The sequence below is a fragment of the Podarcis tiliguerta genome, assembly GCF_965153285.1.
Source record: "Podarcis tiliguerta genome assembly, chromosome: 8".
Taxonomy (NCBI): domain Eukaryota; kingdom Metazoa; phylum Chordata; class Lepidosauria; order Squamata; family Lacertidae; genus Podarcis; species Podarcis tiliguerta.
In genome coordinates, this window is record NC_139541.1 from 62,836,760 (window position 1) to 62,854,728 (window position 17,969).

Consider the following 17,969-nt stretch of genomic DNA (forward strand, 5'->3'; position numbering starts at 1 on the left):
AAGCAGCCAAGCAACATTTATTTACTCTCATTTCCTTACAACCAAAAAGTCAGACTGACCTACCTTGATTTTGGTGATTCTCTTTTTTTTAAAAAAAGGAAAGAAAATGGGGTGGGGTAGCTTCTTTTTGCCTGCTTTCACGACAGAACTTAAGCCCGATCACTTCCCATCCTCAGCGGCTTCTGTGCTTCCTGTTCTAACACATTGCATCCCTAAATAGTCTTGTGTCTGCCCACAGATGCATCACGTCACAGACCAATTCCCTATGATGCAACTTGTTTCCACCAAGAGGGTGGGGAGCTGAAACAGAGGACTCCTTTGGGAAACAGGCAAGTCAGCCAAAACGGATTGTTCTCCCAAAAGGAGAATACTCAGATTATGGATTTTTGCCTCTGCCACCCACCTCCTCTTGATGTCTGATTAATCTCATCCTCCAGCCTCCCACTGGCACAGCAGTTGAACCAAATGTCCCCACCTTCTCTGTTAAGACAGAAAACCCATGCACACATCCTACACAGTCTGTTCACTCAAACCTGGCAACATTGGCTTTATAAAACTCTAGAACATGGGCATAGCCAGGGGGGCTGGGGGCATCTGCCCTCCCCCCAAATCAATAAAAATATATACCGTATTTTTCGCCCTGTAAGACGCACCAGACCATAAGACGCATCAAGTTTTTGGAGGAGGAAAACAAGAAAAAAAAAAATCTGAATCTCAGAAGCCAGAACAACAAGAGGGATCGCTGCGCAGCGATCCCTCTTGCTGTCCTGGCTTCTGGGATAGCTGCACAGCCTGCATTTGCTCCATAACACACACACACATTTCCCCTTACTTTTTAGTAGGGAAAAAGTGACTCTTATAGAGCAAAAAATACGGTAATTAACTGAGGTCCTATCCCCCCAACAAAAGGCCCGCCCCTCCAACAAAAATCCTGGCTACGCCCATGATCTAGAATGAATGCAGGTGAAAGGAGAAGAATCAACCTCAAAGAGGGCCTCCCAGTTCAGAAAATGATTACAGTAATGATCTACCTAGCAGGGTCGTGATAATAAGAAAAGAATCTGTAAATCACTTTGTACACTTTTAACAAGTCAGTTCTTACTGCCTCCACTTCCTTGTCTCTTCTGCCAACCATCTCCCCCCCTCAATGCAAAGACTGTTTTTATCTCTTGTCTTTAAAGGAGTAGTTTAAGGCTTCCCCTTACTTCTTGATTAAATGATTTTTGGTTAACCATTTAAAAACTCCACCAACTCCTTTTTTTTGCCCATCCCCATGCCTCCACTTCCTAATTTCCTTGTTTCATAGAATGATGGGGGCGAGAGTATGTTCAGTTGACATTTTACCGAGAAGCTGCCTCATCTTGACTTCCCCAAAATGATCAGCAAACCAAAACGCAGCTAGCCACACTTCTCCAAATTTCGCAACGCAGTTCTCCAACAATAAAAATGTGCATATTATTGAAAAATCTGCCTGAAAATGTAAATGTAAACAGCTCAGGACCGCAATACCTCAAGAACCACTTGCCTCCACATGAACCTACCTCGACCCTGAGATGATTCTCTGAGGTCCTTCTCCGTGTGCCTCCTCCATGAGAAGTGTGGAGGGTGGCAACATGAGCACAGGCCTTTTCCGCAGTGGCTCCCCTTTCGTGAATACTCTCCTCCCAGGGCGCTTTCACTATATACCTTTAGGCGTCAGGTGAGAATGATCCTTGACAATCAAGCCTTTGACCCATTAACATCCAATCACCTTTTAAATATGTCGTGGGAGATTACTGGTTTGTTTTTGTTCTTATTTTTATTTTGCATTTTGTGTCCTTTATGTTGTATTTTTAGGTTGCAAACCACCCTGAGATCTATGGGTGAAGGGTGGTATATAAGTTTGATTAATAAATTAATTAATAATAAATATTAAACAACATTGCTTGCAAAGATGTGTTCATTGGGAGAAACATAGCAGGCCACAGGCTGTCTATCTGTGGTCTACACCAGTTGGTACCAACTCTCTTAAGTTTTCAGACAACGGTCTTTTATCAAGCCTGCCTGGAAATGCTGGGGATCGAACCAGGGAACTTTTGCGCACAGAACATGTGTTCTGCTACAGTGCTCCAATTCCTCCACTGTAGCTACAGGGAACGGAAAAGCCTGCTCTTTGCCCTTTGCTAGATGCTTCACTCCCCACTCAACCCCACAGAAAACACACAGAACAGTATATTCAAGATGAAGCTGGATGTTGGAAGGTTCAGGACAGCTGAAATAAAGCACTTCTTCAGGCAGTGCATAGACAAATTATGGAACTCAGTCCCACAAGAGGTAATAATGGTGACCAACTTGGATGGTTTTAAAAGGGGATTAGACAAATTCATAGGAGTACAAGTTCGTGGCTACTGGCTATGATGGCTATTGCTCTGTCTCCATGATCAGAGGCAGTACAGTGGTACCTCAGGTTAAGTACTTAATACGTTCCGAAGGTCCGTTCTTAACCTGAAACTGTTCTTAACCTGAAGCACCACTTTAGCAAATGGGGCCTCCCGCTGCTGCTGCACCGCCGGAGCACGGTTTCTGTTCTCATCCTGAAGCAAAGTTCTTAACCCGAGGTACTATTTCTGGGTTAGCGGAGTCTGTAACCTGAAGCGTCTGTAACCTGAAGCATATGTAACCCGAGGTACCACTGTAATGCATCTGAATACCAGCTGCTGGGAACACAGGAGGGGGAAAGGGTTCTTGCAGTCAGGTCCTGCTTGCGGTTCCTCACAGGCACCTTGTTGGACACTGTGGGAACAGGATGCTGGCCTTGGATCCAGCAGGACCCTTCCTATTCTCCAAGATTCTTATTTGATAATTTGGCAGCAAGTTTAACGATCCAGTTCATACACTTTTTCCTCTGTTAACTTCGTGTTTGTATAGGGATTGTAATTTTAATACAAACTGTTGTGAACTTTTATGTGGTATTCTAATAAACTTTAAGGCAAGGGGGGGGGGGAAACCCAGGTACCTGATATTACAGGTCTCTTATAGATGGAAGCATCTCAGAGTCAGAAAGAAACATTTCAGGTGAAGCTGGAGAAAAGGCAAAACTGACTCTCCCGTCTAAAATTTAAAGCAAATCGAAGATTGTAACTGATCCCCATCACCAAAGTACACATGAGATACTACTACAAAAGTAGACAAAACTTCCATGCTTTCCCACAAATGCCCTGACCATCAACTGGTCCAAGGCTGTTCAATCTCAGGCACACCAAAACCCAGCTGAGATACCCAGCACATGCCAACATAGAAAGTGCATGATAAAGCATCTTGGAATGGTGGTTAGGTTTATTAAAACATGTCCTCCATAATAACTAAGGCTTATTAAAACTAATTAACCATAGCAACATCCTCCTCTGGCTACAATATCTCGACTGAAGTAGAGGGTGATTGTCTCAATTTGTCTGGTCCCGCAGGCAACGGTGCCATCAGACGACCAGACACCTAAACTTGGCGAATTTCAGCCTGGGAAGTGGCTCCATTATCGCTCTGAAAGAGACGGTATCGGATACCCAAGTCACCCAACGAGAGCCAGCGTGCTGACTAGGTAGGGTGACTCCGCAGGAGATGAGACGCAACGCTTAGTCAGGAATTGGCAAGAGCATACTTGATAAGCAAGTCAGGAAAGGTTAAGCAAATTACAAGCCGTGCAACAAAACAAGGTTATTATAGCGTCATAAACTCAGGAGGCCAAAGAGGCTGCTCAGTCTGTTGGAGCCTATAGAACCAAAGCCAATCAGCTGAGATGGCTCTTTAGGTTGACCCAACATCCCCAGTTTTATTTTATTCTTTTGCCACCTTTCTATTAACACCCGCCTCGCCTGACAATCCACAAGGTGGCTTTATCTTAAAATCTGATACCAAGCACTAAATAAATTAAACCTTAGCCACATAAACAACAGCAAAATTACCCATCAGAACAGCAGCAACTAATATAGATCCATGGCAGGCCTCTTACTGGTCCCAAGGTAAGCTGGAACAGCAGTCTTAGGCACCATCTTGGCCTAAGGGCAGTTTGTTGAAGGTGCTGAGAGTTGTTAGAGGAGACCTTTATTCCCGCCACAGAGCTATAATTCCCAGAGCTCCCAGGGAAGAAAGACTGCTGACAAGAGAGCCCTAGACCAGCTTCAGTGAGGAGGTAGATTCAGTGGGGCCCACGGAGAAGGGCTGGTTCAGAGGGCCTGGGTTCATCAACCCTAGCCGGCAGGGATCAAGAATCAGGGATTATGAAAGCTGTAGCTCAATCAAATCCAGAGAGCTCTCCTTGCCATGCGTCAGTCTAGCTCAACATCGTCTACACCAGCTGTGGCTGATGGGAAGTTGTAGCCAAAACATTCTGAAGGGCACCAAGTTGGCAACGGCTTGTCTATGGGGACTGGCAGTGGATCTTCAGGTTTCCAGACAAGAGTCTTTCCCAGCCTTTTCCACGTACTTTTGCATGAGACCATCCCAAAGGACCATGTAAGTTGCTCTTTGATGAGTATTTTTTCCAGAAGAGCTTTCTACTTCTTTAAATATATGTAGCCCAGTTATTTTATTGACTGAAATGTAAGAATTGAAATCAGTGCAGTTGAATACATTATTTCAGCTCCGTTGTTCCGTTTCCAAAGTTCAAGGCCGGCTGCTTTCTCTTATGCAGCCAAAACGGCACCACTCACTCACTAAAGGAAGCTTTCAGAAGGCTCAGGAGACTTGCCAAGGTTTACAGAAGCACAAAAAATACCCTAAGTAACTAAGCGAGCATCCTTCCCCAAAAAGCTCAATAGGGGCTGAGGATGTTCAATGGCTAAAGAATGCTGACTGCCTTCTGGAGAAAGGGAAAAAAGAAAACCAGAAATTGAAGGTCTTGAAAGAAGGCAATGCTGGTTGGCTGGCACCGTGAACAGAGGCACTTCACACTGCAACGTTTTGTTCCAGGTTCTATTTGTTCTATGCCTATTCATCATGAAGTGGGGCATTCTTGCTCAGAGCTGCACCCTCTGCTGGCATATAAGGGACTTGGCTGCTGTCGCCTATGCCTTTATGTGGTACTGCCCATGAAGATAGCACAAAAATTGCAACAGGTGCTGGTCAGTAATTTCACCAGTACTTACAATGGGCTCAGAAGCACTCTGGTCACGGGTTCAAGTTAGCCTTGGCCTATGAATCCCTCCTTGTTGACAGATAAGGGAATTACATAGGGTGACACAGCTAGGTGCTTCCAGTTTTGCATTTGGCTAGAAAAACAGGATATATAACCTGGCAAGCGAGTAATCTGTGGGCCATTACAGACATAACATTCTTGGCTTGGTAAACAATGGCTTGGTAAGAAGAAAACCTGTGTTGGGCCTTCACATTCCTCCCTGGTGTGCCAGCTTACACACTGTGACCCTTCAGTCTCTCTTTTAACCACAGATCCCCGCTATCATGTCCAAGGTGGGAAATGCTCAATGTTGATTTCAGTAACCAGAATCTTAAACCCATAAGGTTTAAAATCCTAATGGGAGTCTAACATTGGGGGGCGGTGGATAGGTTCCCTACCCATGGCTTCTAAACTATTATTCTTATGTGCACATACTCATATGACCCCTGACATTTTAGCCCAATCTGTTCTTTCCAAACTGAAAAACTGTTCCAGCAAAAAGCTACTTTGTGATGTCACAGACATCAGGTCGATCAGCCCTCTGTTCTGCCTGAAACTAGCACAACTTCCCACCCCCAGAGCTCAATCCTCAGACGACTGTATACATGACAACAGCGTCGTGAGTTTACTTTCCAGAAGAGAGAGGCTCTATTCCAAAATCCACATTTGGGCAATACCCTTATTAAGCTAATCAACGTGTTACAGAATGGCATGTACACATCTGAGCTCTCCAGAACGCCCCATCAGACCAGATGAAGGTTTCTTGGGAGTTGTCAAACAGGAATTAAGAGAAAACAGGCAGTTAGTATACAGTGGTACCTCGGGTTACAGACGCTTCAGGTTACAGACTCCGCTAACCCAGAAATAGTACCTCGGGTTAAGAACTTTTCTTTAGGATGAAAACAGAAATCGCGCAGCAGCAGCACAAAGCCCCATTAGCTAAAGTGGTACCTCAGGTTCAGAACAGTTTCAAGTTAAGAACGGACCTCCAGAAAAAATTAAGTTCTTAACCCGATGTACCACTGTACTGACGTAAAGGTAAAAGGTAAAGGTATTGGGACGCGGGTGGCGCTGTGGGTAAAAGCCTCAGCGCCTAGGACTTGCCGATCGAAAGGTCGCGGTTCGAATCCCCGCGGCGGGGTGCGCTCCTGTCGCTCGGTCCCAGCGCCTGCCCACCTAGCAGTTCGAAAGCACCCCCGGGTGCAAGTAGATAAATAGGGACCGCTTACCAGCGGGAAGGTAAACGGCGTTCCGTGTGCTGCGCTGGCTCGCCAGATGCAGCTTGTCACGCTGGCCACGTGACCCGGAAGTGTCTCCGGACAGCGCTGGCACCCGGCCTATAGAGTGAGATGAGCGCACAACCCTAGAGTCTGGCAAGACTGGCCCGTACGGGCAGGGGTACCTTTACCTTTACAAGGTATCCCTGCCCGTACGGGCCAGTCGTGACTGACTCTAGGGTTGTGCGCTCATCTCACTTAAGAGGCCGGGAGCCAGCGCTGTCCGAAGACACTTCCGGGTCACGTGGTCAGCGTGATGAAGCTGCTCTGGCGAGCCAGCACCAGTGCAGCACACGGAAACGCCGTTTACATTCCTGCTAGAAAGCGGTACCTATTTATCTACTTGCACTTAGGGGTGCTTTCGAACTGCTAGGTGGGCAGGCGCTGGGACCGAAGGACGGGAGCTCACCCCGCCGCGGGGATTCGAACTGCCGACCATACGATCGGCAAGTCCTAGGCACTGAGGTTTTACCCACAGCGCCACCCGCGTCCCTAAATACTGACATATGACGGGCCAATGCCAGATCCCAAGGAGAAAGCAGCAAGGCTGGAGGTAAAGCAAAGGTTGCCAGACAGTGGGTGACTCTAAGTGACCAACTTGCTCTGACAAAGGTTGGGAGCAGATTGAGGCCTTGTAAGCCTCAGTGTCTCCAGACTACCTCCTCCACAGCTTCCCTCCTGAGGCATTTCTGCACTGCCAGACTATTAATGTGCAGTGGGGGGCATCTTGTGTTTGAGTGTCCAGGCTCTGGCCCTATAGACCAGCGGTGGCGAACCTATGGCACGTGTGCCAGAGAGGGCACTCAGAGCTCTCTCTGTGGGCACATGCGCCATCGCCCCAGCAGGGCCATAGCTTCCATGCTGGGGGTGGAGGAGGAGGAGGAGAGGAGGGTTTGTGCGTACCGTCCAAACCCTGTGGCATCAGGGCCTGGCGAGCATTGAGGGGCTGAGCAGGCATTGACTTTTGATGCGCCAGGGCCTCCCACCAGTCTGTTTTTCCTACTCAGGAGTAAGACACCTTGAGTTCAGCAGGGCTTAACTCCCAGGTCATTTAGCATATAAAGATGGCAACCTAAGAAGGGGCTGCTGGGTTTATGTGTTCGCTGGGCTTTCCTGCAACAGCCAACAGAGTAATTCATTCCGTGGAGGCTGTGATCAAATGGCAGCTGAAGAAACAGCAAATAATAATAGTAGCAGTAGTAATAATAATAATAATAAATTATTTATACCCCGCCCATCTAGCTGGGTTTATTTATTTATTTATATTTGTATGTGCACACACAATCATTATTATCTCATATTAAAAATTGGGAGAGGGTGGCTCTTAGTACAGCCCTCCAGTGTACAATAGTGGCCAAAATCGTGGAACCTTCTGGAAAAAAACGTATTTCCGAGGTTTGATGGCTCATAACACCACTTTGTTTTGGAGTAATACCAGTGCTTTTTTTTCTGTGGGGACGCAGCGGGACGCATACTCCTAAACATTTTGTGAATTTAACGGAAGAAGAAATTCACTGTATTTATTTCCCCCGATTTGAACTGTATTTATTTTCCCCTGGTGGCGATTTTCTTGAGTCAAAATGAGAGTACACCTAAACATTTTTTTAAGAAAAAAAAAGCACTGAGTTATACCATAAAATTTTATATCAATGGAAAAGATAATTTAATGAAGAATATAATGCAATACCTTTATTAAGGATTATTTATTACAACAGCAGTTATAAAGAAGAAACGTGAAACACACAGAAAAAATGAGAAATACAGGTTAAATTGCCATGTTGGCACTTTGCGATAAATAAGTGGGTTTGCAGTTTGGGCCCTCGGTCTCTAAAAGGTTCACCATCACTGCTATAGGCCCTGCGGTCTGGGAAGTTCCTCTGGCTGCTCCTGTCCAACAGCCTCAGGCACAATCGTCTCCCTATTTTCTGCAGTCAGTTCTGAGCCCTGAACTTCACCATCTGGTGCCCCTGCAGCCTCCAACTCCATATCAGTGTTAGATCTAAGGGCCAAGACATATACATTTAAGCTGCATCGTAATCGTAACTGGTATGCTAGGTTAAAAAGGAATTCAAAAGAAGCCAAACTGGGTAGCTTTTTTTACAGACTGGAAGGAATGCTCCCTCAGAAAATAGGCATTTTGGTTGGCTTAATAAAGGTATTGCTGCTATGGACCAAAAGAGCTACTTTGACCTTGATAGTTTTTATGTAGGTTCTGGATTTGTACTTCGAAGACGTAGAACATCCCCTTAGTGTAACTTCACCTGTTAGGATACAGAGACTAGGGCCAATTGTGGCTTTTTGCGGCATACAAAGGGATGATACCAATACAGGAATGAAGCAAAATAGGAAATCTCGAAGGTGCATTTGAAGCAGTTCATTGAAGCCTGTCCGTTTTGAATTAGGGGACTGTTCTTTGGGGGGCCACTGAATCAGTTTCTGAAAGTGCTGGGTTTAATGCAATCTTGTGGTGTAGTGGTTAAGAGCGGTAGTCTCGTAATCTGGTGAACCGGGTTCGCATCTCTGCTCCTCCACATGCAGCTGCTGGGTGACCTTGGGCCAGTCACACTTCTTTGAAGTCTCTCAGCCCCACTCACCTCACAGCGTGTTTGTTGTGGGGGAGGAAGGGAAAGGAGAATGTTAGCCGCTTTGAGACTCCTGAAGGGGAGTGAAAGGCGGGATATCAAATCCAAACTCCTCTTCTTCTTGCAGACTTTGTGATAATTCTCTCTTTACATTAATAGAGCACAAAACTGCCTTATCCCTCCTTTGCAGAAACCAGCTCAGAGGTCTCCCGACCTGAAATGTGCTGGGCCTTAAAGAACTTTTTCAAGTGCATATTTTAAGTCCTCTCTTCTCTTCTCTTCTCTGCAGCACATTAGTATACAAGCAGTGAAAATGTGTTTACCTTGTAATGTATAAGTAGGGGTGAGCAAATATGTCAATTTAGATTTCTCTCAGTTACCCATTTTCCATGATTAAACTCTGTTCTCCACATTTCCAAATCAGTATGTGATTATTATTTTTCAAGAGGGTCCCCATGAAAATTCACCAGCATCTTAGTGTGTACTTCTAATATACACATTTGCATAGCAATTTCTGCAAATACAATGCATTTTTGTATATTCTTTGCACTAACATACACACACACAATTTATTGTAGCATACACATTTTTAGATACATAAATTGGCTACTGAACACTGCATTGCAAAATTCAGAGAGGTGCAAATGTCAAAGGATGGTTGTCTTCTTCCATTGTTGTTTCAGAAAGTGTGAATCAGGTATGCTCACCTTTAAATTTGAACCATCAGATTTCTCCTCCATCCCTACGTATAATTCAAAGGCTGCATTCAGACAGGTTTTTATTTTGTTCTCCCAACGTTCTTCTGGAAACCAAGCCTTATGAGGAACGGTTGAGGGAGTTGGATATGTTTAACCTGGCTAAGAGGAGACTGAGAGGAGATATGATAGCCATCTTCAAATATCTGAAGGGCTGTCACGTGGATGATGGAGCAAGCTTGTTTCCTCCTGCTCTGGAGGGTAGGACCCATACCAATGGATTCAAGTTACAAGAAAGTAGATTCTGACTAAACATCAAGACGACCTTTCTGACAGTAAGAGCTGTTAAGACAGGGGAACAGACTCCCCTGGGAGGTGGTGGACTCTCCTTCAATGGAGGTTTTTAAGCCGAGGTTGGATGACCATCTGTCATGGGTGCTCTAGTTGAGATTCCTGCATTGCAGGGGATGGCACCAGATTACCCTTGGTGTCCCTTCCAACTCTACAATTCTATGATTCTTTATCAGATAATTTCCATGTGTTACGTGAGATTTCACACAAGCCACTTGTGGTATCCAGTGGAAACGTAGCACTCATTTCAGTGCTATTTGCTTCCAGAAAAAAATCTGTTTGTAGCCCCACTAACCCAGAAAACCATACAACTCTTTCCCACCATTTAAAATTTAGCACAGCATAGAAGTACCGTATTTTTCCTACTAGAAGACTGCCCCATGTATAAGACACCCCCTATTTGGGGGGACTCAGATTTAAGATAATGGGGGGAGATGTATCCGTATATAAGACGCCCCCTAACTTTTGACATTATTTTTTAGGGGGGAAACCTTGTCTTATACACAGAAAAATACAGTATATTGTTCAAAAAGCCACAGTTCCATAATGCAACAGATTGTAAAAGGTACATTAGAATCTGGGATAGAAGTGGTAATATTGTAAGGAAAAGTAATGCAATAACCTCCACATTTGAATGCGCCTGAAATCAGGTCTGCAAGTACTTCCCCAATTACCTCATGTATTCCATTTTCACATTTCCCCAACTGTTCAGTTCTACGTTGTATCTGAGCTTTCACACGAGGCAAAAGCCACTTCCAGAACTATGGAGGAATGCGGTGGAACATAGCATTCATTTCCATATTATTTGCAGACAGATTTTTTTCCGGAAGCAAACAACACGGAAGTCAGCACTACATTTGAACTATATTTCACTACAGTTCCAGAAGTGGCTTTTACGTCACGTCAAAGCTCAAATATAATGTTGAACCAAACAGTTAGGGAAAAGTCGTGAAAACTGAATTAACTGCCCTGAAGCCTCAGAATAACTTTTAGGCAACCAAACCAATCAGCTTTTGCAAGTGGAAAGGATTCCGCCTCTGCCCGCCCCCTCCTCTTTTTAAGGTCAATGATATTTCATAAATGACTAACACAGGTATTTGCAGGCCAAAAACAGGCTAATAAACATTTATGAGCGATTAACTTTTGTGAACTCGTTTGCAAGGCTGCAATAAATCTGTAACAGGCAACACGATCCTTAGAAGCAGCAGCTCTTGGATTGCAAAATCACTGGCTGAGATTGAACAGCCTCAAGCAGATAATCTTTCTGACTACCAATGCAGTTCTGTGCATGGGTACCTGGGTGTAACCACCACCAAACATAGTGGAACTCAGCTACAAGAAAAGAGTAGGAACCCAAGGGCATACAGTAGTTAAACTATGGATGTAGCAATGACCGCCAACCTGAATGGTTTTAAAAGAGGATTAGGCAAATTCATAGAGGGCAAGTCGATTGATGTCCATGTTTGGGTGAAATGCTAAGCCAAACCCTTGTTTATCATGAACACGCTAATTTCCAAGGAGAAGATGGCAGTTGTTCTGCTGCTCCCTGGTGTTTTTCTAGTATATTTATTTTATTTCAAAAATTTATAAACTGCTTTATTGTTAAATAACCCTCAAAGCTATATACAAAAAGGAATAAAACAATGAAAGGTTAGTGTGGCAGCTAAACCAAAGTGTTGTCCAAACCTAGGCCCAAAATTTGTTTTCTGCTTACAGGCCATGGTGAATGAGAGACCTTAACCACAAGTCGGTAGCATTTTAAGATTCCCCTCCTCAAACGCCTTGCAGGAGGAATACTGCCACTACAATCAGAGTACAAATTTTAAATTAAGAATGTGAAGTACCTCACCCAATTCTGTTGATGCAAAGAGTTCGAAACCAAAGGTGTGGAAGCTGAGGCGCTTAAGACTACAATTCCCATCACCCTGACCTCGACCCTCTCCGACTGGGGCTGATGGGAACTGTGAGTCCACCACATCTGGACTGCAATTCCTGATTCAAGAAGCTGAATAACAGTTTGCCTTTATGTCGGGGAAGGTATCTGGAGGCTTGGATTTCTCCCCTTCTCTCTTTTCCAAGAGAACTGTTTTCTCCTCAAATATGTTTTTTGCCAACTGTCTTCCTTAGTTACAATGAATTACATCTGTCCGTTTTGGTTTCTCTCAGTTTCTAAAGTTTTCCAATCTTAAGTTCAGCTCTCCACATTGGCACATCAGTTTAAAAATAATGCTAAAAAGTGGGATATAGTTCAGTAAGTGCCCACTATTGCTAATTCTCAAACCTGAAAAATAAAAGCCCACTTAAACAGACAGGAAAATGATGCAGCCATACCAAAAGGAATAAAAAGACTCCTGTAATTAACAAAAGGCATCTCATCTGTATTCCTCCAAATCCACTGCCCTCCATTGTGTGAAGGTCTTTGGTTTCCTCAAGACTCCACCCTTGCTACCATGCTGCCCCTTCTGCATAAAGGGACCACTGACTGTTAGGTCCAGTTGTGGACGACTCTGGGGTTGTGTGCTCATCTCGCTTTACTGGCCGAGGGAGCAGGCGTTTGTCCGCAGACAGTTTTTTCCGGGTCATGTGGTCAGCATGACTAAGTCGCTTCCGGCGAAACCAGAGCAGCACATGGAAACGCCGTTTACCTTCCCGCCAGAGTGGTACCTATTTATCTGCTTGCACTTTTAAGTGCTTTCAAACTGCTAGGTTGGCAGGAGCAGGGACCGAGCAACGGGAGCTCACCCATAGTGGGGATTCGAACTGCCAACCTTCTGATCAGCAAGCCCTCGGCTCAGTGGTTTAGACCACAGCGCCACCCGCCACCTTCTGCATAGAATAGAACAACTCTGCACTGCCACTACTCTTCTTTCAAACACCTCCCTAAAGTCCTAGTTTCCATACCCTACTATAACTCAGTCTGTCACTAGTACACCTAAGCTGGGACAGTAGCAAGCTCCCTTATGCTGAGTCAGAATATTGAGTCCATCTTGCTCAGTACTGCCTACACCAACTGGCAGCAACCCTCCAGAGTTTCAGGCAGGAATCTCTCCCAGCACTTCTTGGAGATGTTGGGGATTGAACCTGGAATCTTCTGAATGCAAATCAGATATTCTCTCACTAAGCTACAGACCTTTCCCATGTGCAACAGATATAACACACATCGTTTCCCCGTTTATCCCTGCCTCTGCTTCCTCTAATGTTCAATCTGTGTCAGATTTTAGATTGCTAACTCCTTGGGGCAGTGACCTGGCCTCTTTTCAAGATGTAAAAGTGGCATGCACCCTGATGGTACTATATTAAACTACCATCAACAATCCCTTTCCTTGTGCAGTTCAATACATGCACAGGCACACAGGGAAATTAAAGAGGACCATCACTAAAGCGGTGCATAAATAATTGCAGATGCTCCCAATTCACAGTGTGGTTCCACATTTAAAACCTTAGCAAGTCTGGGTCCACTATACCTTCCATAGCATCTACTCTATTTATATGATTTACTAGGGGCTGTCAACCCCACTCATTCTGCTCGCCAACCCCTTTGCCACCTCCTCCCCCCCCCCCCGTAACTGGCCAGCCCCTCCTCCCTTCATCCATCCCCTTTCCTATCCCTTCACAGCTCACTCAAATCTCTCCTCCCCTCACAGCTCACACCAAGCCCCTCCCCTCATTGCTCCGCAAGCCCCAACTCACAGCAGCTGCCCCACCCCCTTGTAAAGGAGAGGGAAGGCACTTCAGAAAACCTCCATTAAGCAACTTGCCTGGGCCACCTGCCACTCACATTGCTTTCTAATTCATCTGTCTTCCACTCTTAAATCATGCTGGAATTGGTGTGGCCACCTACTGGTGGCCATGTGAAATTCAGTATGATAACAGCCTTGCATTTTTATGTATCTGGGAAGATATTCCACAGCTCATCCCAGCTGATCTTGAGGCATGACACAACTTAACAAACATATTAAAAATCATGAATCCATCTATTAAATATTACATGCATAACATAGACAGCACAGGCACACAACCAATTCAAAAGGCTTGGTGGGAAACCTATTTCTGTATTTACTTCACTACAGACAAAACTAGAAGAGGCATCTCTCCAAGCTGGAATGAAAACAGGGCCTTCCCAGTGGTGACACCAGTGTCATGAAATTCCTTTCTCAGAGGCATTTGTGTCAAGTCAGTTTAATTCTTACTTATTAAATCATAGTGAACCTTTTGGTAAACATTTCAACAGGCATTTCAGAGCCTGGTCTGAGTGTTTGTTTTTTTAACTAAGTGACTGATCAAGTGATGGAAAAAATGAATTAAGAGACTGTTTTCAGTTTCTTTGTTTACTTTGTATAATTTTAGCTGTTTTGACTAGTGTAGAAAAGAACTGTTTGCTTTGTTGTAAGCCTCAAAAGCTCTATGCCATATAGTCCATGGGCCAGTAGTTCTCCATGCCTGCTCTATGGAAAGACACTGGTAAAACAGAAATAAAATCAACAAACAAATGAAAACCAAGGGATTTTTAAAGCTATTCACACTTCCTGCTCCGAATCTAACAGTGGCTGTTGTCCACCCTCGCACTTAAGACAAAAAGGAGTGAGGAGAAACAACTGAGGAGCAAGAGCCAACGAGTGCCCATGCAAGGAGTGCTTGTGTGCAAATGGAAGCGAAGACCCTTGGCTTGTGTCTTGAACTGCATGATCCAGGGAGGGGCTTCAGCCCAAGCCTCTGTTGCTCTTCACTGCAGGGAAGAGAGATTTAAAGAGCCCTTTGCTCCATCCCAGTGGGCCAACAGGCAAAGCCAATATTGGCTCTGTCTTCAGCGCTTGCAAAACTCAAAATATGGCCTGTCAATTTGGGCTTTATGGTGTCCAAAGAAACTTCACAATCCTATTGGGAAGGCTGGGGGTGGTGAGGAGAGGGAGAAATGCAGCAAAGCCAAACAGGAGGTATTCACCACTCCATTAAAATTATACACCGGCTTAACCCTTTGTAAACCACCATCACTGCCATGTGGTATCAATACACAGTGACAAATATTTTGAGATCCAAACTGACCCATAACTATACGCTAAAGCAGTGGGGCCAGGAAATCCATAATTTAAAAACCTTATAGCAATTAAAAAACCTTATAGCAATTTAAAAACTCGGGCAGCTAAAACAATCTGAAGAAAGGATGCAGCATGATTTTCCACCCCATTGCAGTGCTGAGCTGGGTATAATTGGTGGGTGTCCAGGGGACCCTTTTTTTGGGGGGGGGTGACTAAAGTGCAATAAGTCACATTTTCTGTAGTGGGTCAATCTATGGGTTGCAAAAGGGGCAAGAATACAACCTTTCTTCTTGAAAAAGTTATCAGTGTTTGCTTAGCTAATCCTGGAGATAGAAGTTATCTATGCAGAAATCCTGCAGCTAAGCTGGCCCCCTTCCGCCCTCGGCAGTGTGGGGCACACAGTGTGGGGCATGCCCGTACATGTGTGCTTGACCACTAGAAGAAACAAGTCAAAACGGGAACTTATTGCCTCCCTCTAATGAACATCATGCAAGAGGGAGCCCTTGACCCACACAAGCCGATAACCCAAAGCAAGGCTGCGGCAATCCTAACCCCTATTTACACATGGAACTTAAAAAAAACACCACAGCGGCATTTATTTGCTCCAAAAGTCCCAGTTAGGAGAAGAGTGGGCGCTCTAGTGCACACCGGTAAGTTACCTGGGAGTCAGGACCGGTGAATTCAATAGGACTTACCGGTATTTCTGAGGGTAGCCAGGACTGCGGGTAAGGTCTATTTAGCCATTTAGGGGGCCGAATGATTGGGGGGCGAGGAGGCCGTCCTAACGGACCAAGACACCCAAGTAAAAGGTTCGCAACCGCTTACCATTTTCCAGTTTTCAGAAGGAGGGAAGGCACATCCCCGCTTGCGCCGACGGCTCACTCTCCCAGCCCGTTTGATCATTAATCTCACTTAAGTGGCCTCCGGTACAGTACAGCAGCCACGCTCTCACCCCAGATTTGAGAGTGTGTGTTTTTCAAGACCCCAAGCCTCCGTGTGCTTGTTTGTGTCTCTACGGCTGATGCAACTAAGTTCTAATGTATCCTGCTCGGAGGATCATCATAACAACCACCTTTTACGCAACTCTGCAGCAGCAACTGGAGCGCCCCCCTCCTCCTCGCTCCCCCCTCCCAATCCCCCTAAAATGGCAAAGAACCGGCGCGCGGGGAGGGGAAATAAACAAACACCGACGCCGCACAAAGTTAGCCAGGGTTACAGCTGAAAGGCAAGTGGTAACCCTCCCCCCCAAAATACCCCCAAGAGGGAAAGAGAGAGAGGCACGCGTCTCCCTCGTTTGCCTTACCTCTTTACTCCTCAAAGTTCCGAGGCTCTTGCAGGGTAAATAGCCCTGGACTCCGGGGGCGTCGCAACTCTCGGAGTCTGCGACCATCATGGTGCCGTGTAGCGCTGGGGAGCCGCGCGGGGAACGCACACCAGAATAAAGCGCGATCGCTGTCCGCTAGCTTTTCCTCCAAAGTTGGGAAGAGTTCGAAAAAGCAATTCTTGAGAGGGGGGGAGGTGGTGCAAATTCTTAAGAACGAGAGAGGGAGGAATAAAGTGCAAAGAGGCAAGAGCGGGCAGGCGGACCCCCCCCTCCTCCCGGGCGCGTCAAGTGTCACAGGGAGGCTGAGCGCCCCTCCTTCTCCGCGAGGCTTCTGCGACAGAACGTCCGAAACTGGCGGAGTTCTAGAACGTCCCGGTGCCCCGGGGTTCCAGAACGCTCAAGAGGCTCGCGAAGCGCCCGACTGAAAACTCTCCTCCAAGTAATCGCTCTCAAGAGCACTGGGGGAGGGAGGGAAGCCCCGCCCCCGAACAGCTGCTTTACTGAAGGGGAGGGAAAAGAGGCGTCGACGCCCGCCCCGAAAAGCCAATCGTTGGGATGCAGGCGGGGCTTTCCCTAGACTGGGGCTTCAAACTGCCGACCTCTTTTGCACCAATCGGAAGGAGAACAACAGCCCGCTTTGGGATCATGGGAGGCGTAGTTCCCGCCGAGGTTGTTTTTCTCCTCACATACATGCCCCGGGAAAGGGGTGGAAAAATTTGGCGGCGGCTGTGCTGCTGCTGCGCGGGGCGGGGCGGGCCCGGCCGATTGGAAAGCAGCCTTGGAAGCGCAGCGATCCGCCGGGGTCTGTTAGGGCCGGTCTGTCGCGATATGCGGGCGTCTGAAGACTTTGTCGCGCTTTCGCGCGGCTCTCTGGACACATTCTGGTGGGGTTGTTGGCCGCATATGCTCCTAATGCGCAATAAGGGCGCTTCCCAACCGCAGATTTCAGGGCTGTTCACAACGTAAAAATACAATATGAAAGCACAAAATACATGATAAAAAAGAACAAAAACCCTACAGACCAATACCTCCCTCCCGCAAAAGTCCGATCGATTGGGGAAAGTGGGTTTGTTGCGCAAGTTTACTAAATCAGCTGTAATTGCGCACCCTGAATCTGTTGGAATGTGACTGACAACCAGCTGACGATAGCATCAGTTTGGAAGTGATACAAGAGGGCAACGTTCATAACGCGCGCCCCCCACCCCCAACCTTCAAAGAAAGCAGGGCTGCTTGCAGACTGTCTCTTTCTGGTGGGATTCAAGCATCTGCTGGCAATTTTAGGTTGCGCAGCTAAAGCTCACTTCCAGATAACCAGTTTACTGAGCAAACACCCTAATCTGTTTACGCCAAGTTTGTGAGGAGGTTAGACAATGGGTGCTTCCAGACTGACACTATCTTCGGGTGGGATTCAATCATGTAAAATGGGGGTTTGTTTACTTATTAATTACATTTCTATCCCATCTTTTCCTCCAAGGAGCTCAAGGTAGCGTACATAGTTCTCCTCCCCGTTTTTTATTTCACCTCACAACATACCTGTGAGGTAATGAGACTTCTG

The 17,969-nt window shown here is 46.0% G+C and overlaps 1 protein-coding gene and 1 long non-coding RNA gene across 7 annotated transcripts in view; both read right to left on the bottom strand.

Moving 5' to 3' along the window:
- SESN2 (sestrin 2) overlaps positions 1–17,969 on the bottom strand; it is a 60,020-nt gene that overhangs the window by 24,326 nt on the left and 17,725 nt on the right. The window contains exon 1 of one of the 6 annotated variants that reach the window (XM_083455367.1): positions 16,394–16,899. The exons of 2 other annotated variants lie outside the window; for them this stretch is intronic. In XM_083455367.1, coding sequence (XP_083311493.1) covers positions 16,394–16,483 — 90 coding nt within the window. In that variant the 5' untranslated portion in view covers positions 16,484–16,899. Of the gene's footprint in view, positions 1–15,915; positions 16,138–16,393; positions 16,900–17,969 lie in introns of those variants that run through there. 3 more of the 6 variants (XM_083455366.1, XM_083455368.1, XM_083455369.1) reach the window with 3 other exon arrangements.
- LOC310684899 lies at positions 1,779–13,607 on the bottom strand. Its single transcript, XR_014514945.1, has 3 exons — positions 11,904–13,607; positions 6,564–8,425; positions 1,779–2,454 (listed from the first exon to the last, which is right to left on the bottom strand). It is a non-coding gene; the product is annotated as an uncharacterized lncRNA (long non-coding RNA).